General features: G+C 36.6%; 3 protein-coding genes across 7 annotated transcripts; 2 read left to right on the top strand and 1 right to left on the bottom strand.

Moving 5' to 3' along the window:
* The first annotated feature begins 2,433 nt into the window (after positions 1 to 2,433).
* LOC18608577 (universal stress protein PHOS34-like) lies at positions 2,434 to 4,677 on the top strand. 2 transcript variants are annotated; one of them, XM_007043355.3, is made up of 3 exons: positions 2,436 to 3,344; positions 4,116 to 4,160; positions 4,442 to 4,677. In XM_007043355.3, exons 1-2 carry the CDS (start codon positions 2,576 to 2,578, stop codon positions 4,121 to 4,123), a joined length of 777 nt encoding a protein of 258 aa, XP_007043417.3. In that variant the 5' UTR covers positions 2,436 to 2,575; the 3' UTR covers positions 4,124 to 4,160; positions 4,442 to 4,677. The 2 variants fall into 2 exon arrangements, with proteins under 2 accessions (XP_007043419.3, XP_007043417.3); XM_007043357.3 differs by lacking the exon at positions 4,116 to 4,160 and having other exon boundaries at positions 2,434 to 3,344.
* Positions 4,678 to 5,500: 823 nt separating this feature from the next.
* On the bottom strand, positions 5,501 to 9,949 carry LOC18608576 (Outer arm dynein light chain 1 protein). Of its 3 annotated transcripts, XM_007043349.3 has the most exons (6): positions 9,535 to 9,949; positions 9,161 to 9,244; positions 8,201 to 8,652; positions 6,837 to 8,100; positions 6,546 to 6,692; positions 5,501 to 6,434 (listed from the first exon to the last, which is right to left on the bottom strand). In XM_007043349.3, the coding sequence occupies exons 3-6, from the start codon at positions 8,243 to 8,245 to the stop codon at positions 5,809 to 5,811; spliced, it is 2,082 nt and encodes a 693-aa protein (XP_007043411.2). In that variant the 5' UTR covers positions 8,246 to 8,652; positions 9,161 to 9,244; positions 9,535 to 9,949; the 3' UTR covers positions 5,501 to 5,808. The 3 variants fall into 3 exon arrangements, with proteins under 3 accessions (XP_007043411.2, XP_007043413.2, XP_007043414.2); XM_007043351.3 differs by lacking the exon at positions 9,161 to 9,244; XM_007043352.3 differs by lacking the exon at positions 9,161 to 9,244 and having other exon boundaries at positions 8,201 to 8,648.
* A 1,962-nt stretch (positions 9,950 to 11,911) lies between these two features.
* Positions 11,912 to 14,664, top strand: FH (frataxin-like protein). Of its 2 annotated transcripts, XM_018116599.2 has the most exons (6): positions 11,912 to 12,212; positions 12,301 to 12,373; positions 12,450 to 12,497; positions 12,577 to 12,671; positions 13,660 to 13,819; positions 14,134 to 14,368. In XM_018116599.2, exons 1-5 carry the CDS (start codon positions 12,004 to 12,006, stop codon positions 13,817 to 13,819), a joined length of 585 nt encoding a protein of 194 aa, XP_017972088.2. In that variant the 5' UTR covers positions 11,912 to 12,003; the 3' UTR covers positions 14,134 to 14,368. The 2 variants fall into 2 exon arrangements, with proteins under 2 accessions (XP_017972088.2, XP_007043410.2); XM_007043348.3 differs by lacking the exon at positions 13,660 to 13,819 and having other exon boundaries at positions 11,932 to 12,212; positions 14,134 to 14,664.
* Positions 14,665 to 15,993: the final 1,329 nt, after the last annotated feature.

Raw genomic sequence — 15,993 nt, 5'->3', positions numbered from 1 at the left:
ATACATATCTCACATAATCTAGAAACAAAAGAAATGGTATTCATTTTGGGGCATAAAAAATGCCGATTAATTGTCGCATTAGCATTCTGCAAATCTATCGAACAGCCAGTGGTGGAGCTATAACATTTTCAAAGGAGCGCTAAACAAAAAGAGATATTAAACAGTTAAAGAGAATTTTATATATAATTCAAATATCACTCATCTAAAAGATTATATAAAATTTAAAAGACATTGAACATAAAAAAAAATGCACATTAATAGTAATGATGGTGTCATTTATATATATGACTGAATGAAACTATAAATAAGTCTCTCTCACTCTTTGCATGCAATAATGGAAGAGAAAACAATTTTTAAACTTAAATGAATTGCCTCTTTACTTTGTATGTCCTAACTCTCCTCTTATCTTTTATTTGCCTCTTAAATTACTAATTAACATATTGGGTTATTGAATTGAATTATTGAGATATAATATGTTATGATAGGATATTAAGCTAGGCTGTTAAGATATAATATGTTATGATAGGCTTAGATTTATATTAAAATTTAATGGGTTTGGATTAGTAGACTCACTTTTATTTTTTTGTAAATTTGATAGACTTAACATATTAGCTTAGAAGTTACTTGTTGGGCTTAACTGGCAATATGCTAACCATAATGACTTTAATTTTATCAAACAATTTGAAGAATAAAATTAATTATTAAATAAAAAATTATTTTGCAAGTCATTAAAAATAAATATAATAAATAATATTGTATTAAAAGAAATACAATTATTTCATTTTATCAATTTTTATGTATATCCTTATTACTTAAAGTTTGAAACATACATGTTAAGATACATTGATTATTCTGAATAAAAAATAATATATTGACGAAATTTTAAGTAGCAGTGCAACACTACAACTTATATTTGAAAATTACATAATAATTTATTTATTTTTAAAAATTAAAATTATAGAAAATAAAATCAACATAACAGAAAAAAAAAACATAACAAGTAGAACATAGAATCTACATATGACATAATAAAAAAAAAGAAAAAGGATATGATTGATGGTTCTTATAAATTTGTGAAAGAAAATTTATAAAAATTTAAAATATATGAGTAAATATAATAAAAATAAATAAATAAATATATATAAAATAATAATATAAATTAAAAAAATAAAAAAAAATTTAAAATTGAGTCAAGCATATGAAATTATTTTGTTATTTTTTATTTGTATTAGTTATTAAATAAAATAATATTTTGAGAAGATCATTAAAAAAATTTTAAAAATTTATTTAGTCTGTAAAAAATTTTGAAATTCGCCAAAATGACCTTTTTCAAAGCTGCATTAGGCTGTAACTTTGACTTGTCAACAATGGAGAAGCCAAGCCTAAAAGCCAACATAACCTCAAAAGCAAGCAACCTCTTGGCGAATAAACACCTATCCTCGCGGACTCACAGCTTCCCACAAAATGTCGTCCGTTCATTTAATTTAGTCTTTTGATGAAACCACAAGTGACTAGTGTGGTATCAACCATATTGGAAACAAATTTCGGATGTGTGTTTAGGCAGCGTGGACGGTCACCAAAAGCAATTAGTAGTAATAAAATTGGAAAAGGTATGCTCTCGGAAATGGACAGAGGTATAGTACAGCTGTTTCCAGCATATGATTATCAGCCGGATCCAACAAAAGCCGCTCATGTCCCGGTCTTCAAACAGACCCTGGACAGTTTTGGCTCTTTATTATGGAGTCCCCTTCTCTTTCGGTCCTTTTCTTGAATGGTTTGGGTCGAAAGCTAGCAAGCCAGAGCACCTTAATTTTTCCACAACGGAAAAAAGACAGCACAATTATTGCAAGACTTGGGATCTGTCTGTGCTTGATTTGGGCGTGCATTTGTGTTGTTGCATGTCAAGCACTCGATGTTGACTTCATTGAAAACACTAGGATGTCATAGCATATTCAAAGACTTTTGAAGATGAGGGTTGCGTTCAGTTACTTTTCCAATTATTCTCCTCGTTTTTGTGAGTTTATTTTTATTTTTGTTAAAATTTGTTTAAAAGATGGTTTTAATACATTGCTGGATTAAGATGATGCTAGGAAGTACGAGTGGACGGAAAGACGAGTATCTTTATTAGTACAAGTTCAAGCTAGTGAGGATGGGGATTGGTGAGTTGTGGGATACATTATCTCCATCATAAGTTAGGTTGGTCAACTCATTAATTTTCGCCTGATAAAATTCATAACACAAGAAACAACATAATGCTGCTTAAAGTATTGTCACTTGCTTCAACTTGCTGTTTAGGGCTCAATTAATTAATTAATATATATAATATAATATAATATAATATTAGTTTTGCTTCTAAATTGATATTTTGCTGGGCTTGGGCCTGCCTCCGTGAAAAGTCAAACGCATGGGAAAGGATATTACATAATGATACCGGTAAGAAAAAGGTTGGCGAATGACTATGGTGTTGATGATTAGTGAGTGGCGCAATTAGCACCCCGTGTCACCGCAATTTCTCTGATTTTCCCCTGGCCCAAGACTTAACCAGTTCTTCCGTTTCCCAACATCCTCTCTTCTCATGAATCCCACACAACTTCACCAATCGGAACCGGACCTTCCGCTTCCACATCTGGCTTCACTCCGTATCCAACCGACATCCCCACGTGTCCCGTCGAACGCCACCCCAACTGCCGGTTCCCAGCGTCGCATCGCCATCGCCGTCGACTTAAGCGACGAGAGTGCTTACGCCGTTCGGTGGGCCGTTCAGAACTACCTTCGTCCCGGAGACGCCGTCATACTCCTCCACGTTCGTCCAACCTCCGTCCTTTACGGAGCCGACTGGGGCTCTATCCAACTCCAAATCACCCCTAACGCCACTACTAATCACGAAAATGCCACCGCCATCACCTCCGGCCACCCCGATGAAGAGTCGCAGCAGAAGCTCGAGAACGATTTCGACATTTTCACGACAACGAAAGCGAACACGCTGGCGCAGCCGTTAGTGGATGCTCAGATTCCGTTTAAAATCCACATAGTGAAAGACCATGACATGAAAGAAAGATTGTGTTTGGAAGTGGAGAGGTTAGGGCTGAGTGCGGTCATCATGGGGAGCAGAGGATTTGGTGCGGCTAGAAGGACTAGCAAAGGAAGGCTTGGAAGTGTCAGTGATTATTGCGTCCACCACTGCATTTGTCCGGTGGTGGTGGTCCGATTTCCGGAAGACGACGAGAGCGAAATAGGCGGCGCCGAGAAGGTGATGAAAAAGAAGATGGTTGGAGAAGATGTGGAGCTGCAGCCGGTACCGGAAGAGGAACTTGAGTATCATGATGCGGAAGAGGAGCACAGAGGTTTGGGTTTTTGAATTAATTGATTTTTGTTTATGTTTGATGATAATTAAGTGGTCTAATTAGGTTTCGTAAAACTTTGTACAGTTATATTTGTGGACTATCTTTTGGCTTCTTGCACATGTTGAATGCTTGTTAAAAGTTTGAACACTATAGCTAAAATGAGAAATGGATGTAGTTATGGGAAGTAAGAAGTAGCAGAAAAATTTGAGATTTTGCTTGTTACTCGGCTATTGGCTGGGAAAAGATGAAGGCAATAGTAAGGTTACTAAATCATTGATTAGCCTGGTGTAGAGTAGCAGGCAAGAAAGGCATAGATATAGACCTTGAGAATAAACATACTAGCTTGTGGCGTGATTAAATGAAGTATGGACTTAGAGATGAGTTGTCAAAAGTTTGTCTATCTCGCAACTTGGAGCAGATCTTTGTGCTAAATAAGTTAGTTGAAGTGAATGTATGGTTGAACTTGTGCCCTTTTCATGCTTCTGGTGTAAAATAAAGTATATGAACTTGATCTATGTAGGGTTCTTAGAAAGGATTTTAGAATTCAGAACCAAGTTAGATTTTATCTCATTATAGGAGCATCAATTGGTCGTGATCTGGTGGATGCATGTGAGGTGTTTAGTGTTATATTTGTTTCCTAGGTGCAGAAATATGGACAGCCTATAATCTGATGTGTTTTGAATCTATAGGAGGTTTAATCTTATAGTTAAACGATAAAGTATAACTATTAAAATTACATCTCTCTCATTTGTTCACATATCTTGTTAGCAGATGCATAACGAGTGTCCGGGCAATGACTAGAGCCTACTAATTCAGGTGACGCTGTTTGAGACCCATTTGTGGTTTATTTCCCTTCCTTCCCCCCTTCTATTGCTTTTTCATGAGAGCAGAGAAGTCACTCATGGTTCTGATTGTGAAACCTCTATTAGTCAGTGGTTTTAATGCAGTATTTGCAGTTTTCAAATCTAAAGCTTTGCTTTACCCCCTTATATAATCTTCTGTAGAGAACTCTTTTGCAAATTTAGTGTAGATTGTTGTGTTGGTTTACTGGATAGGGATGATTGATTACTCATATGCCCCTGCACTTAATATTGCAGCAAGGGATGAAAGGCAATCCAAAAATATGAAGACTTGTTGGTGGCAAAGAAGCTTGAGAATATTGTGTGGTGATGGATTCGAATGCTTTGTATATATGGATAGTAATAGGACTCTTGGTTTTTCTCTTACGTGTGTACCCTTCAGTTAATTGCTTGTTTTCGATAATTGAATGTTGATGCAACAATGCCTGTGGATATGGTGTGCAGTGTTGAATTTCTTTGTTACTTTGTTATAAGCCTTTTCACTGCATGTTCCTGATATCATAGGAATACCAAATTTTTAGTACTTTAAAACTGCACATATGTGTTACTGGATTTGTATCTAAGCTTTTGCCATTAGGGTCATATCACTTGAATCTGTGCGGGAGTTTTAGACTCAGTTTGGGGCATAAAATATTTCAACATAGTTTTGGCATCTTTGGTAACTTAGTATGTTATTTTGGAATGAGTGACCGTCTCTCAACGGGGTTTGCAGGCCTTTAGTCATCTGCTTTTTAGGCCATGGCTAACCAATAAGGTAATTACCATGACCTTGTTATGACAACGGCAATTATAGAATCAATTGGTTATGCTTTAATCTTATATATATTTGTTTAGCCTATTCTATGAAACTATTTGATAAATGACCTAGTTATCACCTATTTCATGTACATCTCCAATCCAAGCAAAAGTGATATTACTCAACTTATGGTGCATAAATAAGGAATTAAAAGGTGCTGACAATAGGAAAATAAAAGTTTGATCTCTGTTACCGTACCGGTTTTCCCCATGCGCCCAGTGGTACCACTACCGCCCACAATGACTGACGATTATTTCTTAAGCAATACGGTTGGGTAAGATGTTGGCTTATTCAGTCAGTGGCTTTTGCTTGTCAAGCAAATGGTAAGGAACGGCGGCAGGCAGGCTCGCCATCACCATTTACGGCAAATCCGGTAAAAGATAGGATTCCACCGCTTTTGTAATGTTTTGCTTCTACTAGAGCGCCGTAGTTGAAAGGTAAATCGTTTCCATTACATTGGAGCACTCCTATTCAAAAGTGGCCAAAAACATGCAACAGGCTTCAGCTTCAATCTCTCTCGATTGCATTACTCTCTTTGCTTCCCCAATGAGAAAAAGCACAATTTATGAATTTAAACACACAAAAATCCCATTACTGACGCAACACAACCTGTTTCTCACTCATCTTCTTGGACAAAAATAAGCAACTTAAAACCAGAAGAATACCGACAACTCCAATTTTTGCAAATCCAACTGTTTGCCTGGTCACACCAAATATCTGGAGTGACGAATTATTGCGATAACCACAAACAAAATAACTCGAAACTGAATAGTATAACAACCAGACGGCATAAAGCAGGGCACTGACTTCACAGAGGCCCCAGAGTTCCCTCACTTCGGGTCCTTCGCATGGAAAGCTCCGATCTAAAATTCAGAAGTTTGCTACTGAGGTCGAAATAGTGATTTCGATGATTATTTGTTGCTTTTGTTCCGCTAGCAGGCAGGTGACCATGCCTGCCTCTGGACTGTCTTGGGGAAACTGTGGCTTGACTTTTATGACCATGAGTTGATGAAGAGGATGGCCGATGGGTAGCACTGCCATGGTTACTCTTCCTTGTAGCTTTGTGCTCTGATCTAAGTCCACGATCAAATTGATGGGCGCTGATGCCTAGCCGAACTGAACGTTCTGCAGCATCCTTCAATGTGCTGACTTTAATAGCCTGCCGATTAAAGTAAACCAAATGTGGAAGAAGGCCTTGCAAATGTTTCTTCAGATGTTCATCTCCAACGTTCTTCTGTGCTGGGTTACCTTCCAAGCTGATGGCTTGCAAAGAGTTATAGTTTGCTGCAAGTTGGCCTAGACATTTGGCAGTAGAGATTTTGTTGAAACGCAGATCCAACACAGTCAATTTTAAGAGGCGATGAAGGCCTTCTACCTCACTTATCTTGTTTCCAGCCAAGTATAACTCCTTAAGAGAGGAACAAGAAGCCAAACCTACAATGAATTATGTGAGGTAAAGCAGATTAGAGGATTAAAGTACTGGTAGGTAAGGAGTATAGCAAGAAAAATAGGACAGCTAATCACTTGCAGTAGTGTGTCACATACCATGACCAATTCTAAATATTCGGTTGTAGCTCAGGTCCAGCACGCGAAGTCGAGTAAGTTCACGTAAACCCTCAATGGTGGATATATTATTCTTTGACAGATTCAACATGTGAAGACCTCGAGGAAGAGCACCGGCAGTGATCCTTGCTGCAGCACACATATAGATAATGAGAAAGCAGATCTATACAAAAGAACGTTTCCATAAACTTCAAATCATAAGCTTTAAAGCATGTCAAGATTTGAAGACAAATGCAGAAGAAAACTAATATTGTTGCAGTTGAAGATACCCACTTATTGCATTTCCTGACAGATTAAGCACCTTCAAGCTCACAAATGCACTGAGAAATGGTATAACAACCAAACCATGGTTTGCCAGCTGAGCTGTGGCTGCTGAGGCACTCAAAGAAGATATATATCTTTTTGCAGTTTCCATGCCAGGAGTCACCTTAACATCCGCCTTTGCAGCAGTAGAACCATTTGGGACAACAGGTTCCTCCTTCACATGATCATTCGGATGGTATAATTCATATGTTTCTTCCAACGGGCTGCAGTGTTCAAGATCATTAACCCATTCCTCAATTCGCTTAATCTTAAAATCCTTACCAGTCAATTCATTCCAATCCGAAACTGGCAAATCTTCTTGCAAGATTTTCACCGGGTTTACCTCATCTGAAACTGGCAGTATCCAGTCCTTTGCTGAAGCAGAATAACTATAAGAATCATATCCATCATAGTAAGAATTTTCAAAGTTATTTTTCTGATTTTTATCTGTGATAGCATCTCTTCCTTGTTCTCGCATCACCTCTGAATCAACCTCATAAATTGTAATCTCCTTCCTTCCCATGTTGAGAACATGTACATCCTCAAAAGATCTTGGACGGCGTGTTAGATATTTAAAAGGAGAATGTCCTCCAGGAGTGAGTACAGATGCAACAATGTTTGGCATAGAACATGATTTTACAATCACAGGTGCATTATTAGGCATACGGTCACCAGAGCCATTCGCACCCTCACCAGACAAACGTAAATCAGAATTATCATGGCCGTCCTTTTCTGAATGCTGAGGGCCTCCCATAGAGAAAACCAGTTCATTATTGACATGGTTAGAACTTACTTGAGCAGATTCTGAGCACAGAGCTTTTTGGCTCACTACTGTATGTTTGCTGCCATCTGCTTCAACCAACCCATGGTCATGGGAATCAGAAGAAAATCCTTGATCAGTCTCATCGTCTGTATCAATTTTTCCAGGAACCCTTCCTTCCAGGCACAGTCTACTTCCTAGGGACCGACTCTTCTTAAGATGGTGCCATTTCTGATGGACCCTGGTATCAGTATCAAGATCAATTTCGTGTTTTATTTCCTCCGATTTCCACCTATGGCAAACAGAAGAAGAATTCATGATAGGTTTGACACTTTCATGAATCTCAGCAATTGGTTCTGCCGTGGGCAAGAATGAGTCCATGACTGTAGCTTTATTGAAATCCTTAGGGGCTTGAACTCTCGAAGAATCTTCTAAAGTCTTATGCATTGCTTCAACAGATGACTGGACTGTTTTCTGATGACAAATGAATCCTTGAGTCAGGAAACACTACAGAATATAACCCAAATTTTACTGAAGTAAGCTGTCAAAAACCTGAAGCAAATCTCAGACTTACCTTTGGTTTCTGGATGTGAGCATTGAAGCATGAAAACCTAACCATTGTGGTGATACAGACTTACGCTACATCCACACACGACCTACTGTTGTGTTTACATAAAAGCTATGAGCATGAAACTACTCTAATCATTAAGGTTCAAAATCCTGAGAAAAACTCCTAATTCTGCTACCATAAAAAATGACAAGCTACAATCAAACTTCTGGGGACCTAACAAACACTGACATTAGCCATAATCAAGCGAAAAACCCTCTGAAACACGCAGCAATCTCCAGATATGTGATGATCTCGATCTCCTTAAAACACAAAGCAGAATCACCCCTTCGTTGTCCCCCCACACCCACTTTGAGGTGCGAGAAAAGTTTAGTTTCGTTGCAGCGGCCAGAGTGAAAAAGAATCTTTTCCAACTAGGATAGCCGAATCCCTAATGAGCATAAGAGACGCCTGCCTGACTATAATGAAAGAGAAAGAGAAAAGGATCACATCATCTACAAGTAGATGCTGAAGTGAGAATAGTGTAGGCAGAGTAATGTAGAAAATTTAAAAATTTCAGGATAATCTCTACATTGAAAGAATGCAGCAGAAAATTTTTAACAAGCAAAAACAGGATAGACAATTAGATTGCAATGCCTAATGTTTCTTTTTTCAATGTCTTTTGGATATGTGAAACCAACTAATTTAACATAGCAGACTTCTTAGTCAAAAAGGATTGGAAGATTAAGGAAAAAAAGGAGAGAAGAAGGAAACTTTAAATCCTCATTACGAGGGCAAGTTGTAAATAAATATCTAATGAGACTCCATATTGTATTCTTACTACTCTAACAAGATTAGACTTTCCTTTCATTCAATAAATTCATTCAACGAAACCAATCATCTAGATAAATTCTGAATATTGATCGAGAACAAAATCTCAGATAATGAACAAATAAGAATCAAGCCATGAAAGAGAAGACCACCAACCAGATTGTTCATCAAAGACAACCAATGGTCAACAAGAGATGCTGAGATTTCATATGGAACATTAATCCAAGCCCAACAAATTACCTTCACATTTAAAAGGAAAATGCCAATAAAAACGAGTCAAAAGAAATTCAGCCTTCATTCTAAGCAAACATGAATAAAAAAATAATAAAAAAGGCAGGAGATTTAGAATAACAAATAACCATAAAAAAAAAAAAAAAAAAAAAACAAAAGCGTCACGGCAGGAAACAAAGAAGATAGAAAACTAACCATTCATAAAACACCCAAGAAAGAAAACCACTCAAAACGCATGAAACAAGAAAGACCCAGTTTTTATTTAGGTTGAAAGAAAAGAAAGAAGGAAAAAATCTTACCTCTCTACAGCCAGATTGATTCAAAGCAAGGACCTTTGGTTGTCTGGGGAGGGAGGCTGCTTGAACAAGAAAAAGTAGAATAAAAACTAACACGTTCCTGTCCTGTTATTGTATCTTCGTAAACTACGTAACTACATTTTATTTTTTAACCCCTTTGAATGAACGGCGTAAGTGCAAACCCTAAGCTTTGGCTGTGATCTTATAACCCAAATGAACGGCCCTGATTTTTTTGCTATTTAAAAGTTTTTTTTTTTTTAAAAAGGTAATTGTGAGAGTAACTAGCAACGTGAATGTTTAGGTGATGTTAGGGAAGTTGGGGTTTGTTTTAAGAGGCAGCCAGAAATCAGAGACGAGAGGAGGAGGAGGAGGAGAGAGAGTTGCAAGGAAAGAGCGGATCTTTGTCTTTTACGCACCCCAAAGATAGGCGTCTTATAAGGAATTGTCTCTCTCTTTTCTTTGCCCGACAAAAATAACAAAGGAAATTGCAACATCCAAAGGCAACCAAGTTTATTTGATTGGTGAAGAATGTGAGAAAGCGTAAAATCCCATACCAATAAACAAATAAACAAAACAAAATTATGTACCTTCGCTTAGCTATAATTAGGGTTTAGCACTAGTATTAGGTTATTTAGTACTATGATTTTGACTCTTAAGCAAACATAAAACAAGCACCGTCCTCCTGCTCCTGACGTGAAAGCAGCCACACCCTCGTCCTTGATTTAAACCTTGCTCATGTTTCCCATATGACTTTTCTACTTTTTCTATTGGATGTGAAGATTATCACAAAAATACACTTACATGTTTAAATTTTCTTATTCACTAAATTCATGACTTTCAAAATAGTAATCACAAGATCCTATTTTCATGAGTTTTGCAGTATTCCTATTATATTTTAAATCACAACAACGTGTTTGAAATCTAAGTTTTTTATTTTATTTGATTTGGTTTTCTTTCCTTTTTTATGACTTGGTTAAAATCGAAGATCAGTACAAATAATAGTTTTTGTGCAATAAATTTCGAGAGTTTATTTAGGAATTAGGGTTTAGCGTAGTGCACTCGCTACTACTAGGATTGGTGGTTGGTATCTGGATACTTGCTTTGTACCAATGATTTTTTGTTAATGATTATCTTCGTGCTTTTTCGTAATCGTATTTGTTGCAAATATTTATTACTAATTTAATTGAGAAAAGGGGGAAGTTATTGTTGTAGGGGGAACAGAGTCTATGGATAGCCAAATAGCATTGATTGCACAAGGTTGAATGGTGACCATAGAAATGAAATGAGGAGGGACGGTTCCTCTACACTTGAACTTTTTGTTTTTAATTGCTCTTTAATTGTAGGCCATTGCTTGCTAAATAACCAAATCCAGGCTTTACGATGCAAAATAGTTTAAAGGTCATTCAGTCATTGCTTTGGAATAAACGTACCTTGTAAATATATGACTTGTTCAAGTCCCATAAATACGTATGTTTCAAAGAATACTTTGCCCATGGGAATGTTGACCATTTTTAGGATTTTCATTTCCCATCTCTATCCCAAAGATTCCTTAGAAAACACGTGACCTTTTTTTTTTTTAACCTCAACTTTATAACAAATCTAAAATTTAAATCTTATTTTTTAAGTAAAATCATATACCAACTAATGATTCAAATGTTCAGATATATCTTGATTAATGTTTTAATTGTAATAAAAATTGTGATGAAAGGTAATAAGCAGGAACCTAATTTCACTATAAAAAAATAATAACATAACAGAGATTTTTTTTATTCAAATTTCATCTTGTTCAATATTAAGTTTAAGTGAAATTGAATGAGTATGATCAAATGCTAGACTTTATGTATAATACAAAGACGTACTTGACTTTTGATACGTGATTTTATAACAAAAATAATACAAATTAAATTAATTGCTAGGATTCAGTGCATTAGAATCATCATTTTCTATGCAGCTCTTCAATAAGTGAGACTTTAATGTTGTTGTAGAGAGAAAGAGGGGATGTAACCTTAACTTTATATAGTGAATTCTTAGTGACATTGCTACACATATCTACACCTTTAAATGCATACATAATATTGAAATCTAACCTATTTTATTAAATCATGTCATGCATTGTAAATATTGTCTCTTCTTCAAGACCAAATTAACTTCATCTGATTGTGATAAAATATAAAAATAAATAATGTAAATCCACAATTTGATTTTACAAAAAAAAAAATCTAATATCAAAATGCAAATAAGAGTGGAGAGTTTAAGGTGGGAAATGTTTGGGCCAAAAAACAACAAAGAAGAGCTGATGTAGTTGATTGGGGGCTCAAACTTTTGATCCATGTAATTATTGTATGACCCACAATTCTACTACAAGAAAGCCCAGAAACTCATTCTTTTATCCGCCCAACAACCCTTTTTTCAAGGTTAAACCCGGCCTCGTCTTTCCACTTTTGGGCTACCGGTTAGCAGAGTTCATCGCCAATGGCTTCCAGGTTGCCCCTTCTCAGAAGAATCTCTAAACTTCTCAGACCTCTGCCTTCCTCGCCTGTCCGCTCCTCTCGTGCTCTGCTTCTTCTAGGGTCTTCGAGACCTAGCCACTCTCCTTGGTCCTTCGCCTCATCTCGACGCTTCTGCTCTGACCCTCTCAATCTCCCCCATGATTCTCAGGGAGCCGCCGCCATTGATTACCGGTAAATATCCATCTTTCTAATTACCCGTTAAATATTTGCTCAGAAAAGGTTCAAGTTGGATTTTTTCTAATGATTAATGTGGATACAGTTCGGTTCTGCAGGAGGATGAATTTCATAGAATAGCTAATTCGACGATCCATGACCTCCAGGAAAAATTGGAGGTAAGCAACCCCTTTTTTTTCGATTGAATTAACTTTTTTCTTTCTTTTGCTAAATTTAGTTTTGGGTGTGTGGCAGGAATATGGTGATATTGTTCAAATTGATGGTTTCGATGTGGACTACGGGGTAAGGTTAAAACGTCTTTGGTCCGTTTGGAAGTTACTTTGTTTGGATTGGAGGTTAACACATTGCTTGCATTTGGTAGAATGAGGTATTGACACTAAAACTTGGGGCTTTGGGCACCTATGTGTTGAATAAACAGACCCCTAATCGACAAATTTGGTTATCGTCACCAGTAAGGTATCAATTGTTCCCTCTTTATTATTTTTTTTTTTATTATTATTATCATCATTATTTGGTTTTGAGAATCTTGGATTTGGCATCGTGGTCTTTGGAATTGAGGATGTTGTGTTGTTTACATTTGCGTCTCCTTGAACTGGGTATGGTTCTTGTGTCGTCATTTGCACATTACTTTCTAGTCACCTCTTTTTCTCCAATGTAGTAAAGTTGCATGCAAGAAAATTTCAGTACATAAACAAAGTTTACTATTTTGATCTCAACTCCTAAGTAAACTTGAGTTAACTGAATGCTGGTATTACTGAAGTTGTGTTTGTTTTTGCTTAAATAGTTTTCAGTGATAGAAGACAAGGTGAATCAAATATTTGGGATGTAATTTTCACTGAGCTATTTATTTTTTCGGTCGAAGGCTTTTGATGTATTCAGAGAAAGGTGGGTCAGTTGCCAGAAGATTTTTTCATTGGTTGAAACTTTTCATTTAGATTTCAGCTGGTGATTATTTTCTAAGATAGAATGAAAATTAGATGGTTTTGGACCTGCTTGTGTTTTCAACGGTCCTTGTATGAGTAAAAGTGATGAAGTAGTTGGTCCTAGATGATTAATGGGTATATATTTGTTCCAAAAATCAGATATACTACTAAAACTTGAACATTGGATGTGATGCCTTCTGAAGAGGCCTTCATTAGTTATTTTTTTAATGGTGTTAGCTCAAAATTTTCAAACTAAAACTTTGTACTCTTTTCAAGAAAACAAGCAGAGATTCAGGACAATTTTAGTGATCTAAATCAGCATAGGCACCAACATCCGTATAAGTTGTAAACATCCTAAAAATAACATGTCATTTTGAATTTAAAGTTATGCTGCTCTTAGTCCTTAAAAGATTGACTGGTTAAATGTTGGCATCATGGTATGATCTATGCATTTTGTAATGTCAACAACTTATTTTACAACTTCAGTTGCGGTTTCCTTTCTTCTCTTCTGCCCTTTTTAGTGGCCACAAGGCAGGAAAAAGTTTGAACCTTCACACGTCCATCGTTTCTCTAAATAAAAAATTAGGGTACGAATACGAGGGAATCACGTTCCCCCTATTTGAAGAAAAAGAGAAATGTGTTACCATCATCAGCATTGCCTCTTCCATTAAACTTACATAGGTAAATTCCAACTGCTTTGAACCCTGTATCTAATTCTTTTCTACAAAGATTGACTTTTTACTATTTAGTGGGATCACTTAGATGTGGAGGATTATTGGTTTATATGCATATGATTTCGTGTTTTGGACTGTAGCTGACAGCAATGTTTAACTAACAACACTTCATTGTAAGACTGCTTGTGTGTTTTTTACCCAATTCCTGTTGTGACCATTTTGTTTCTTGAAGCATAAATGATGCCAAGTTTTTGTCAGTTTTCATTATAGCATTTTCACAAATTATCATTTTTCTTTCTTAAGGTAATGTTTTCTTTGCAGTGGTCCGTCCAGATTTGATTGGGATTTTAATGCTCAAGCGTGGGTTTATCGACGAACTAAAGCAAATTTATTGAAACTTTTGGAAAGCGAGTTGGAGAAATTGTGTGGTGAGCCAGTCAATATTTCGTAAACTGTTGTGCATCCTATGATTGTCACATTATTCTGATCTTGGATCCTGGATATTGGAAGCTTATTTCACCGCTTAAGTAGGTTGCTTTGAGGTTTTTCAACAAAATTATGTTTCTAGATTCTTAAATCCCCCTTTTGGATGTAATTTTAAAATGTGTCGTGTGGAATTGGTTCCAGATAAATTCTGGTCCAACAGCCTGTTTTTAGGACCTTGAGTCACTATACCTCAGCTTCCCTGCTTATGTTGTGGAAACGTCTGCGGTTGCGGCAGAAGCTTGATGATTGGTATAGAGACCATAATTTTGGTTTTAGCTGCTGCTCTGTTTAGAAATGGTCTGAAGAAAATAACAAATAATAGATGCAAAATAAACGCCATTGTCATGGTGGTTGGATCCTGATTTACAGATGTGCCTTTTGGTGGTTGCTTACTTCTTGTTATCACATTGCATCCGGATGTTGGTAGTTTTGTTGAGAACGTGGATGTCATTTTTGCAGTAGGTGGCCAAATAAAGTAGGCCAAGCAAACTTTATCAAGTAGTAGAAGAGGGGACAACCTAAGAAAAAAAGGCATATAGATTTTAGCGAAGTGTAAGGAGGCCCGGCATTGAGGTATTTGAGGCTAGTCGCATCAAGAGCACTGACATCATTTGAACAAAGAGGTAAGACTTAATGGCATCTTGGTTGAACGTGGCTAGCTGCCAAGAGTGGGACATTATGGATGCACTCTAGGAAACTGATTTCTCTCCCACAGGCGCATTTAGCCTTGCAAGTATAGGAGATGGTTTAATTAAGGGGGGTTATTGCCAAATTTGGATTCATAAAACAATTGTAGTGGATAAACCTCATTTTTTCAGGAAACGACGGTGCATGGCCGCCAAAAAGGCCGGTGTAGCTCGATGTTTACAATGCCTTAACGCTGGTAATAAAGGCCACCGTGAATTCCTGATTTTGATCAAGGATCTAACCTCTTGTGACAATAGTAATTTATCCTATAAATGTTAATAAAATTTATCCTAATATAATAAAACATGTATCTACTTGTCCGTAAGAGATAAGGCGCCAAACTTAGTTGACCAACATATAGAATTTCGTCCCCCACCAAGTCTAATTAAATACTTATTGTCAGTTTTTGCAATAAAAGGATATGTATATTTTCTAAAGTAGAGGGTAAGAAAGAAATTGGAAAAACAGAGAAACCGGACACTCTACCCACAGACAGTGACGATGGTGAGTTGTGGCGGGATGATTACTTGCTTGCTTCAATCTAATTTTGTTGGAATTGATGTTGAACAGCTGATTAGAATATTTATTTATTTATTTACAGCTGCCCTCGGCTTCACCCACACCACAAGTGAACGGCCTAAAATCGAAACGTGAGATACAAGAGGAACCTCTTTCCCCATTCAAGGGTAGTCAGCCTGAAACAAATATATATATATATATATATATATATATATATATATATATATATATATATATATTCTTGAGTCATTGTCTAAGATGGTGAGGTCATGGTCAGCAGAATCCTTAGATCAATCACAGACCCCACAATATATCGACGGTTGTTGGGAAGATTTTCGAGTGGCACGCAACCACTGCCACACCTTCCACCCCATTCAAACAAATCTCCACCACAAATACCCAAGCCCACTTGATCCTTTTCTTTTCATCCAAGTGATTCTTTAATCTTTAATCACACCCGCCAAGCTTGATTAGAAATGTCTTGCTGAT

The sequence above is a fragment of the Theobroma cacao genome, chromosome 2 (genome assembly GCF_053813885.1).
Source record: "Theobroma cacao isolate CCN51 chromosome 2, ASM5381388v1, whole genome shotgun sequence".
NCBI lineage: Eukaryota > Viridiplantae > Streptophyta > Magnoliopsida > Malvales > Malvaceae > Theobroma > Theobroma cacao.
The sequence above is the reverse complement of the archived record's forward strand: the minus strand, read 5'-3'. Positions and strand labels throughout refer to the sequence as shown.

Excerpts from the sequence above, each read along its gene's own strand:
- LOC18608577 (XM_007043357.3), top strand. The coding sequence starts at position 2,576 with ATGAATCCCACACAACTTCACCAATCGGAACCGGACCTTCCGCTTCCA. Across the intron at positions 3,345-4,441 it reads TGCGGAAGAGGAGCACAGAG|CAAGGGATGAAAGGCAATCC; the intron begins GTTTGGGTTTTT and ends TTAATATTGCAG.
- LOC18608576 (XM_007043349.3), bottom strand. The coding sequence starts at position 8,245 with ATGGTTAGGTTTTCATGCTTCAATGCTCACATCCAGAAACCAAAG. Across the intron at positions 6,693-6,836 it reads TCTGTCAGGAAATGCAATAA|CAAGGATCACTGCCGGTGCT; the intron begins GTGGGTATCTTC and ends TGTGTGCTGCAG. Across the intron at positions 6,435-6,545 it reads AATATTTAGAATTGGTCATG|GTTTGGCTTCTTGTTCCTCT; the intron begins GTATGTGACACA and ends AATTCATTGTAG.
- FH (XM_018116599.2), top strand. The coding sequence starts at position 12,004 with ATGGCTTCCAGGTTGCCCCTTCTCAGAAGAATCTCTAAACTTCTCAGA. Across the intron at positions 12,374-12,449 it reads ACCTCCAGGAAAAATTGGAG|GAATATGGTGATATTGTTCA; the intron begins GTAAGCAACCCC and ends GGTGTGTGGCAG. Across the intron at positions 12,672-13,659 it reads TGGTTATCGTCACCAGTAAG|TGGCCACAAGGCAGGAAAAA; the intron begins GTATCAATTGTT and ends TGCCCTTTTTAG.